The sequence below is a fragment of the Gossypium hirsutum genome, chromosome A09 (assembly GCF_007990345.1).
Source record: "Gossypium hirsutum isolate 1008001.06 chromosome A09, Gossypium_hirsutum_v2.1, whole genome shotgun sequence".
Classification (NCBI taxonomy): Eukaryota; Viridiplantae; Streptophyta; class Magnoliopsida; order Malvales; family Malvaceae; genus Gossypium; species Gossypium hirsutum.
The window spans coordinates 68,261-79,057 of NC_053432.1; the positions used below are offsets into that span (position 1 = coordinate 68,261).

Below are 10,797 nucleotides of genomic sequence, written 5' to 3' on the forward strand. Positions count from 1 at the left end.
TTATTTTTATTATCACAAAAACCCTAAAAATCCTTTATTTTATATTTTTGTACTATAACTAATTTAAAGTACTAATTATATCTTTTAGTGTTTAGGTTGAAATTGGTTTAGCACTCGCCTCCCTTGGGTATGATCCTCAGAGTACTCACTCTCTGTTGTAAAAGTTATATTACAACTCGACCTGTATACTTGCGGATACCATCTCTTATTTATATATTTTATTGTAGCAGTCACACTCTGGACGTTAGTACGTCTAGGGGCAATCAGAATCGTGTCTATTAACAGCGATTCCAAACACTCACCATTCATACTTTCGTCGAGTCGCTGAAAGCACTAAATAGTTTTTCCTTGCCTTTTACTTTACTTGTAGAAGATCCTAACAAATCCGAAGCTTCGAAAAAGTGAATCACACAACAAAAAAATCAACATTCAACCAAAGACTCACCTCAATCAACCAAAAAACACAAGCCTAAGCTAGATTCTCTTGAAACCGAAATTTTCAACATAGCAAACTTCAAACTCAAATATCTCGGTCTCTACTTATTATTTTTGCCTAAAATCAATTCCATTCATCTACTTACTCATCTACAAATGATTCTCAACCTTCAAACTACCCAAAACTATACAGATTCATGGTTCCAAAATTTCAACGTAAAATAGGCATTTTTCATGAAAACTCAATAAAACCTTAAAATCTCTTAATGAAAATTTAAGAAAAGTTTATAAACCTTCTAATCATGCCAAAAACAAATTGAAAAACACTTTGAAACCATGTTTTTATCCAAAATCCTAAAATCCACCATTAACGACCCAAATTTTGGTTTTTTATTCAAAACATTCAATTTAATGGGTAAAAACTCTATTTAAAAGACTAGATAACATCAAAAAAATAATAGGAAAATGATTCGTTACCTTCGATGGGAGAAAAACAAACATTTGGTTGAAAATGCAGAAAACTCACAAGCTTGAGAGATGACAAAATCAATGGTGTTTTTGGTGTTTTTCTTGATGTTCTACAGAATTTTATTTGTTGGGTGATAATAGAAATCCAAGGAATGGAGTTTGGAAATCAAATTTTGATGAATAGGTCTTTGGGAATTCAAGTGACAGCAACACAAGTGAATGGGAGAAAACTGTCATGTGTTTTATGCAGATGGAGGAGAAAATAGGGTATTTTAAAAACTTTGGTATAATTGCTTTATAACTACTCATATTTTGAACCCTTTTACAAAAAAATCTTTATTTTAAAATTAAAGACCTCTTCAACCTTATTTTCAAAATTTGACTTGATTTTTAAAAAGCTATAGTTGAAAATAATTTCAAGTTACCACACTTCAAAATTTTCGAACCCACTTCGAGTCAAAATTCCTAATTTACCCTTAAAACTTCTAGGCCCAATTTTGGGGTATGACACATCCAAAAACACACCAATAATGTGGACAAGCCACCAGATAATGCAATCAAGCTGCCAGATACAGAATATTGTGGCCAAGCCACCAGATAATGTGGTTAAACCACCAAAATATGTAGATTACTAAACTTCCAGAATCTTCCTCCGTACAATCATATGCCAACCCCATGCATGTCCACATTATTATTTTTCATTATGATTTAACACAGTGGCATGTTTTACATGCGAATCAGAATAAGTATAGTGGCATGCTTAACATGCAAACCAGAAACAATATAGTGACATACTTAACATGCGAACTAAAATATCAACTGAAACAATAACATGCTTATCTTTCATGCATATCCAATAACGCCATATGCCACAATACATGAGTGCCAGGGAATCATATAACATCACATTTAACAGAACATCACACAAACACATTCATATTATCACATATTTGAAAGTTCAAAATCACTTACGTGGAATCCTCATTCTAAACGGATTTATCAATCCATTTGAATACATAGTGTATTCGCACATTTTCGCATTTCATAATTTCTTAAACAATATTTAATGTCATCACATTTATTTAATTAATTAACAACTTCACACATTTTGAGTAGGTAAATCCCCACACCTGATTTCACAAATTCCAATGATATCTACACCGTTTCCAACTCTAAGGGAGGAGATCAATCATTGAAAGCTTAGTTAATAAAATTAATACTATGTTAAAATGCTAAAAAATCCATTAAAGTCTCTTTAGAAAAATCAAATGAGGAGACTTATTTATCTATCTTCCAAGTGAAAGTACTTTTCCTAAAGCAAGAATATGAATTCGAGCGGTACGAAGAAGAATGCTTCACACGTGTGTAAAAGAATTATTAGATTCAACCTTAATAAGTTGGAAAGGAAAGATTATCATCGAAGTTTAAGGATCGCTTACGAAAAATCCCAAAGAATAGATGAATCATTGATCCCACAGTATTTCTTTTACAACAGAAGATTATCTAATGAAATCGTCATTCAAAAATAAAATAAATAGATATTAGAATTGTATATGATCTATGAAAAATAAGAAAAGATGATTAGAAGTTCGATTTTAACAAAAGAAATTAATAGAAGATGACAATCAATGAAAATGGTGATTTAGGCAGTGAAGGTGCGACATGGAAGAGAGGGGGAGACATGGAAGAGTGGGGAATATCTAGTGGTGTTGTAGTGGTAATTTGGTGAAGAAAAGGTGGCTAATGGTGGTGGTATAGTGACAAAATGTAGAAAAAGTGATAGTGGAAAGAGGAAGAGAAGAGAGAAAAAAGATGAGAGAAAGTGAATAAAAATAAAAATGAGTGTTTTTGGGTGTCTAAGTACATTGGTCAGCCATGGTAAGGTAAAGGGACAGAAAATAACAATAGGGGAAATATAGACACAAAAAGTAAATCATGGAGTGAAAAGGGGAGGTATTGGGAGAAAGTTGACTCAATAAAAGGGGAAAGAATCTTCCCCACAAGGTAACTATAGGGTGGACGGCAAGCAGTTGACCATCCCTTATTACATGCTAAAAATTTAAATAAAAAATGTGGATAATGGAAATTGAACCTAAGATTACTAAGAATTTAATTATGCACTTAACCACTTTACTACTAACTAGCTTGTTTAATAAATTGACGAAATAATAAATAAAAATATGGGGTGTGACACAAAATTTTAAAAACAGAGTTTTATGAAAAGCTTACTCTTAAAACTTTAGTTTAAAATCAAAGTTCTTAGAAAACATAGCAGTTCACACACAAGTTACGAACCCTAAGCATTCATACTGAAAAACATGATAGTTAGCACACTTATGGCAGGACTTAACCACTCACTGATAAAGCTAAAAATTTAAACGAGTTTTGCTTTACCTTTATCCTTGCTGGTAGATGATCCGACTGGTTCGCAACATACATAAACACACAAATTACTTAAACAAACAAAACTTACGAAATTAACACATGCAAGCGAACCTAGCTTTCTGGACAATCAACCCTAACAAGATAGAGGATTAATGAGAGAATATCAATGGGAGAAATTTCATGGAAGAATGACTGTATTTATAGGCACTAAGTGTCTTAGTGATCCTAGGATACCCTACTTGACTTAGGAAGACTAGTCGGTTTAGAAGAAAGTTACATGCACGAAAAGTATCATAGATACATAGTATCTTTATTTCCTAATTTGAGTCTGACTCGACTTTGATTGGCGAACCTCTAGTTCGCAACTTAACTGGCGAACACAACTTCCAATGAATCTGGTAAACCCCTTTACCACATATTTTGACGTACACCAGTTCGCCAAAACATTGTCGAACTCCTTGATGATATCCCTTTGACAAATCCTAATTCGTCAAAATAGTGGCGACCCTCACTTGCGAGGTCAAAACTTCTAGACCCGAAATCGAGATATTATTATTGATTAATTTGCAAACTATTTTTCATTAATGTTGCTTAGCCTATACTCTCACCTGACCAGTTTTTCCCTAAGCTGGTCTTGAAAATAGAAACCCGTGCAATCAGAAAGTAACCCACTTCATATGTGCTGCTGCAAATTTTGGAAAAGCTGTTTTGGGAAGTAGAGATATTCTTGTTTCAAGGAGAGGAAGTATATAACAATGAAAAAATGGTAAAATTTAATGAAACAAAAGTTAGAATATAATGGTTAAGCAAATTTGCGGATTAACCAAATAAATTTTATATTAAATATAAAAAAAATTAAGGCAGCACTCCTCCAAACATGGCGATAGTGTTGATATAGCAGCCTCCGATTGCATTTTGATGGTTGGCTTAAGTAATTATTAATTATTATTCCGTCCGCCCCGGACAAGGCGTTGCTGACAAAACCAAAATGCAGAGGCCGGGAGATATTAATGCTGTAAACTCAGTTACCATGTAAAATTGGATTAAATGCTTTGTAAATTGCAATTGAAGTTAAAATAGATGGCTGTAGAGTCTTGGGAGTTACGATTTACCTTGCCTTTCATCCCACGCCATGAATCCCATAAAGCAATGAAACCTGCGTTTCTTTCTTCCTTCTTCATCGCCTTTGAATCCACACCCACTTCTCTGCCATGGACACCAAAAACAAGGACGTTATTCGATTAGAGCGTGAATCCGTCATCCCCATCCTCAAGCCCAAGCTAATCATGACTTTGGCCAACCTAATTGGTATCCATTTCTCCACTTCCTCTTTTTGTGTTTCTCTTTCTATCCTTTTAACTAATTTCATTCACACGTTACAGAACATGGTTCTGATCGGGCCGAATTTCTAAAGTTCTGCAAGAGAGTTGAGTACACGATACGAGCTTGGTATCTTCTCCAATTTGAGGATTTAATGGTATTACAAACATAATCCTTGAAGCATTTTGTTCCTATTCCTTCCCTTTCCCCCTAATTTTAGTTGGATTTATGTCCACAGCAATTATACTCCCTCTTCGACCCTGTACATGGGGCTCAGAAATTGCAGCAGCAAAATTTATCTTCTGAAGAAGTAGATGTACTTGAACAGAATTTCTTGACATATTTATTTCAGGTATTCTGCTCTGCTTCTAACGGGTAAAAAAGAAACAATGTTCTCTATGTATAATAACAACCATGTATTATGTGCAAGCAAGTGTTATTGATATGATGACTTGAATTTCATTTATGATAAGTGTGTCTCTGATGTTTCCATTAACATAACTAAAATTGATTCCAACAACACCATATATGCTACTAATTTTGGCTGCTAATTTAGCATCACGCTGGTAGTTGAATTTCCCTTTGGTGTACAGGTGATGGAGAAGAGTAATTTTAAGATTGCTACAGATGAGGAGATTGATGTCGCACTTGCAGGGCAATATCTTCTTAACCTTCCCATAATAGTTGATGAATCTAAGGTCATCTGCAACTTCGTCTGTTTTGTATATTATCATCTCCAGTTATTGAATCTTTATATGAATATACCAGTTGGTTTTATTCTGTGTTAATAATATTATTCTTTTTTTTATCTTACACAGTTTGTTTTCATTGAATGCAGATTGACAAGACACTTCTGAAGAGATATTTTTCAGAGCACCCCCAACCAAACCTTCCTGATTTTGCTGATAAGGTTGTGATTACAATTTAGCATAGAAGGTGCATCATTGTTTGTGTTGTTTCGGACAATCACTAGTAAGACGAAGTTTCGCTTTAGTTTGTCATATGACAAAACCAGAAGGATTTTGATTTTTGAACTTATTCTCTTTATTGAGCAGTTAGTTTTCACTAGTTTGTATTTTTTCTGTATTTTCCGTGTGGTTTTTGCTATGTGTTTGTACATCAGACGGATCGGAGTCCAGAGACTTGTTTTGGTTAATGGCATAATATTATGCTTGAGACCTATATAAGATGATTTTCTCAATGATTATGCACATGCCATATTATTGCTCTAAAGATATAATATATCCATAAAATACATTACAAGTGCAGAGTCATTTCAATACCATATCATCAATGAAGTTTTGGATATGCTTGCTTATACATATTCGATTCAGATGTATTAGTTGATATCTCTCTCTCCTAAGCTAAGCATAAATCATTTTGTCTTTTAGTACATTATCTTCAGACGTGGGATAGGAATTGATCGTACAGCGGATTATTTTTTCATGGAGAAGGTGGATATGATCATTGCACGTCTTTGGGCATTTCTTTTAAGGCTGACACGGTGAGCATCTTTAGGAAAATTATTACCTTTTATGAGTTGTTTTGGTATATTTTTGGCTAAAGCACCTTTAGATACAGTTGCTTAGAGGTAATTGGAAAACTGACTATGGTTAAGCCTATGGAATGTAATTTAACAAAATTTTCTATAACTCAAAATATCTTGGAACTAGTATGACTGGTAGGTTGAGGTAATGTTTGACCATTCTGAGGTCTTCACTTATTAAGGGTCCTAAATTGTTAATTTACTGCAAAGAATATAGAGTTCGCCATGAGATGCCAGGGGTGGATGGTAATGGCCAAGACACCCAACCCCCCCCCCCCAAAAAAAAAAGAACGAAAAATTTTGGACATTTTCGTTACTTCCTTGAAATTTTTAATTAAGTACTCCTAAAATTTTTGAAAATTCTCATTATTCTCACAAAATATTTAAAAAATTTAATTAGGCCCTCCAAAACTTAGTCCCAAGATCCACCACTAATATCTTTCTTCTTTTTCTTGTAGAGTTGATTGCTTCATACATTTTGTTTTTCTTCCTTTTAATGCTTTCCAGAGATATGATCCTTGCAGATTGGAAAAACTTTTGAACAGAAGATTAAGAGAACGACATAAGAAAGAGCCAAAGAAGGATGATGAAATTAACCCTGAAGCAGACAGTGAAGATTTGTATGTTGAACGGATCCGTCTTGAAAATATGGACCTAAGGTTGTGAAGTACCACCTGATGCTGTTATTTTCGAGGGCAGTACTTATTCATGAACATATATACCATCTAAGTGCTTTCTAAGCCACTTGTAGGATGCTTTCCATGCCATCATCATTAAATTTGAACAACTAGTCTTGATAATTTACAATTTTCATGCAGCTACTTTTTTTAGCTTTATGTTTTAATTTCAGTACTAATATTTGCATATCTTTCCTCTTAAATAGTTATATGATTTTATCATTAGCAGCATGTCTTTCCTAAACTCTGGTGGTGTCATTAGTCAATTACTTGCTTGTTCTGTATTAAGCAGCATCAAGAAATTGGTGAGCAAGACTACAATCCAAGAGCCTACTTTTGATAGGATTATTGTTGTCTACAGGTACTGCATGTTGCATCTTACCATACAAGTTTCCAGTTGAGATAAATTAGAAATTGTCAATAATGTCTTTCTTCAATAATTGATATGGATATATTAGAAAGCCAGTTTATTGGTCTACTTTATTTCAAGGTTGAACATATTGATTGTTGGAACAGTATTCTGAAAGCACCTCATCTTCTTATTCTCTTGGTCTTGAGAGAATTATCTTATTAGTAAAGGAAAAGAAAGGAGAAAGGGCATCAAGACAGAAATTTCCATGGATAGAGAATCATATTTTCTTTAGGAAAAAGGCTAAACTACTCTTGGATTTAGTGTCTTTCTAAATTAGTTAAATAAAAATCATGAAGAGCAATTCAAAGAAATCTAAGATGTGAGGTGAACTTCCAGGAGAGCAAGCCCCAAACCAAATACGGATCGAGGAATATACGTAAAACATTTCAAAAATATTCCAATGGCAGATCTGGAAATAGTGCTTGTGAGTGTCTCTTATCTCCTTGCTCGAAGCTTTTATATGACAGGTGATCAATGTGTATGATATTATTTTTTTTCTTTCATAACAGCCTGAAAAGAAAAATCCAGGATTAACTCCCATGGACTGGGTCAAGTTCCTTGCCTCTGCTGTTGTGGGGCCGGTCAGTTGAGCAATGATGTTTCTCTGTTACCTGTTCTTGTCTTTCCACCATTGTTTCATTTCTGCCTGGTATTCATATTGATTGAATGCACTATTATTGTGCCTTTATTCACAGGTTACTGTGTTTAGTTCTCTTCAAATGCCTACAGCTGATCTTTGGGTCATCTTTGCCATTTTGTCAACTGTGATTGGTTACTGCGCTAAGACATATTTCACGTATGCTTTCCTCCATCTTTGATTAAATGTAATATGTCTTATGCTCTTTGTTATATGTCGTGGGACTCAATGTTGATGGATCCATTCAGAAATATAAGCTGGTAAAGGGATGTCCTCTTATTTATACTATGTTCTCCCATGTGCCTCTGGTTGGCTGTCTAGGCACTTATACTTAATTACTTGGTGTCTCTGTTGCTTTACATGTTTCACATTGTTTGATTGATTTGTGTTATTATTTTCATATTACATTTTAGGTTTGAAGCAAACATGGCTACATATCAGAATTTAATAACACAGTCCATGTATGACAAACAACTCGATAGTGGAAGGGGAACTTTACTTCACTTGTGTGATGATGTGATTCAACAGGAAGTAGGTTGCATTCCGTTTTTTTTTTCCTTTCTCTCTTTATCTGTCTTGTATCCGAAATTTTAGTACATTTTCCTGCCAAAAGCAAGAAACTGTAGCATCTATTTTTTTATTTTGATTCATATTGAAAGCAAGAGAAGCTGTATAGCCTTCACTATTCCAAGCCTTAATTGCTTGGTTACACAGTTGCAAAGCTTTGATGTGTAGTGCATATAGGACATGAAACCAAACAGAGTCTTATCTTAAAATGAGCTTTACTATTTGTTTATTTTCCTTCTGTTCCACAATATTCCTTTATTCTGAACAACAATCTTGACTGCAGGTGAAAGAGGTAATCGAGGTAATCATCTCATTCTTTATACTAATGGAGCAAGGTAAAGCCACCATGGAGGTATGCATCATTATTTTTTCATCATTCCTTGCTTTATAGATATTCTTCAATGTGACAAATTTTTATGTGGGTCCATTTTATTAGAGCATAACCTTTTAATAATTCAATATAGGATTTGGATCTAAGGTGCGAGGAACTAATTAAAGAGGAATTTGGGGAGAGCTGTAACTTTGATGTAGATGATGCAGTTGAAAAGCTAGAGAAGTTGAAAATTGTTTCTCGGGTCCTTATATTCCACCTCCATAAACTTGATTATATTCATATTTGTTAAATATATTCATCTTTTGGGTTCAAGTTAGTTAATACATTTCTTGTGGATAAATTGGTTTGCAAATGTTTTTGAATTCAGGATTCTATTGGACGATTTTATTGTGTTGGACTGAAACGTGCAAATGAGATTATTGGTGTCACCACTGAGGAACTCGTGCTGAAGGCAAGACAGGGTTCTATTTCAGCTTAATGCTATGCTACCTCGGTGAGGTGGGACACTTTCACCTATATATACATATGTATTTCATGTTTGTGTGTTTTTTCTTAAAAAAGTATGATACTAATTTTATAATTAGCAGAAGACTAATTCAAGGGGTTGGTTATTTTTTTAAAATTATGATATTAACTTAGTAATTGAATTTGAAGTCAGGATGGTGAGTGGAGGATATACATGTATGAACCTGAGCCACGTGGTAATGAGGTTATCAGAACCCTAAAATCCTTGCTTCATATCATGTGACATGGGAACTGGGATGTGGGTGGGAAGACGTGGTCCAGCAAGCAGCTATGCAGTTGTGCATATTGTTGATTTTAATGTGTGTGTGTATTTCCTTATCTCAATTTGAGGGTTTCATTTTCTGTCATCTATGTGCTGTACATTATATTTTGGGGTATGTGGCATGTTGTAGCTTTATGAAAATTGCTAACTTCGTTTATATTATCCATTGAGATGTTTGTTTGGAAGCATGAGTTCCAGAATCTAGAATGTTTGAAGAACACCGTGAGAAGCAGCCGATCTAACCTCTAGAATGAAACAGAGGAGGTTGGTTTTGATCATATATAATTCTTCAAGTAGCTAGCCAATATTCTATCCTAATGTTATGTTTCTTGATTTAAAACTTCCATCCAATCCTAAAATTAAGCTCTGCCATTCATACTCTGTATTTTGTATGTTGGTTCTTACTTTATAAGCATTAATGTGATGCTTATAATGTCGGATTCATTTAACTGCAAATGCAAGGATGGATATTTTAACTTTTAGATCACCAAAGGAAACATTAAATTAGATGACATGCATGCTTTATTACTCCATTCCATCTAACTAAAATATCAGAATTTGTTAATATTTTCTACTTTTATCTTACGGATTGGGCACTGCCTTCTAAAAGCGTAGTTCTTACAACCTTTCTGGTGATTGAGAAAACATCAGCTAACCCGCCCTCCCCTATCTCGTACCTTTTCCTCTTGTTTTCAGGATTGCTGCCGGCAACACCCTGGACGTACTGCAAAGTGACTGAAAATATCAACTGGTGTATAATCAATGCTCGAACTAATAGATTAATTATGGTATAAGGTTATGTGACCCAATTCCATAGACTATTATATTTTGGTTAAACGTACCAAATCTAATATGCATGCGTTCAAAGCCCAAAAAGCATAAAAGCTTAATCAATAAGCGTGCTAGCCAATAACTGAAAACCTATAGAAGGTTACTGGCTCATAGCATAATGGGAAGAGGCTTTTTTTATTTTTGACAAAAGGACCGGAAAGGTCAACTCAATTTATAGAATCACTTATAACCAATGCATGGATATCCTCAGGATAATCCATATCAAAGGTACAGTTATAAGATTTAGTAATAGAATTTCTACAAATAAAGTCGCCCACCTTATTACAATTTCGGTTGGCCCAACAAAAATAACCGCAGTTTTAATATTGACCATAGTTTTGTAAATCTCCTTGATACGAGTGAGTGCCCATAATAGTGATGTCCTTATCACGCTTTTG

At 34.2% G+C, this 10,797-nt stretch overlaps 1 protein-coding gene and 1 long non-coding RNA gene across 7 annotated transcripts; one reads left to right on the top strand and one right to left on the bottom strand.

The window, feature by feature from the left end:
• The first annotated feature begins 4,131 nt into the window (after positions 1-4,131).
• Positions 4,132-9,753, top strand: LOC107888464 (uncharacterized). 6 transcript variants are annotated; one of them, XM_016812577.2, is made up of 16 exons: positions 4,132-4,596; positions 4,671-4,765; positions 4,847-4,960; positions 5,202-5,306; positions 5,447-5,518; positions 6,000-6,112; positions 6,679-6,813; positions 7,121-7,192; positions 7,580-7,667; positions 7,753-7,824; positions 7,939-8,039; positions 8,294-8,411; positions 8,731-8,799; positions 8,912-9,022; positions 9,149-9,279; positions 9,436-9,753. In XM_016812577.2, the coding sequence occupies exons 1-15, from the start codon at positions 4,500-4,502 to the stop codon at positions 9,257-9,259; spliced, it is 1,473 nt and encodes a 490-aa protein (XP_016668066.1). In that variant the 5' UTR covers positions 4,132-4,499; the 3' UTR covers positions 9,260-9,279; positions 9,436-9,753. The 6 variants fall into 6 exon arrangements, with proteins under 6 accessions (XP_016668066.1, XP_016668065.1, XP_040933493.1 ...); XM_016812576.2 differs by having other exon boundaries at positions 9,440-9,753; XM_041077559.1 differs by having other exon boundaries at positions 7,124-7,192.
• LOC121206565 (uncharacterized) lies at positions 9,615-10,549 on the bottom strand. Its single transcript, XR_005901629.1, has 2 exons — positions 10,411-10,549; positions 9,615-10,292 (listed from the first exon to the last, which is right to left on the bottom strand). It is a non-coding gene; the product is annotated as an uncharacterized lncRNA (long non-coding RNA).
• Between the last annotated feature and the right edge of the window lie 248 nt (positions 10,550-10,797).

What these genes read in the sequence shown, in the direction of transcription:
- LOC107888464 (XM_016812577.2), top strand. Translation starts at nt 4,500, where the DNA reads ATGGACACCAAAAACAAGGACGTTATTCGATTAGAGCGTGAATCCGTC. An exon ending in CAGATCTGGAAATAGTGCTT is followed by an intron (nt 7,668 to 7,752) that starts GTGAGTGTCTCT and finishes CTTTCATAACAG; the next exon opens with CCTGAAAAGAAAAATCCAGG. An exon ending in ATGATGTGATTCAACAGGAA is followed by an intron (nt 8,412 to 8,730) that starts GTAGGTTGCATT and finishes TCTTGACTGCAG; the next exon opens with GTGAAAGAGGTAATCGAGGT.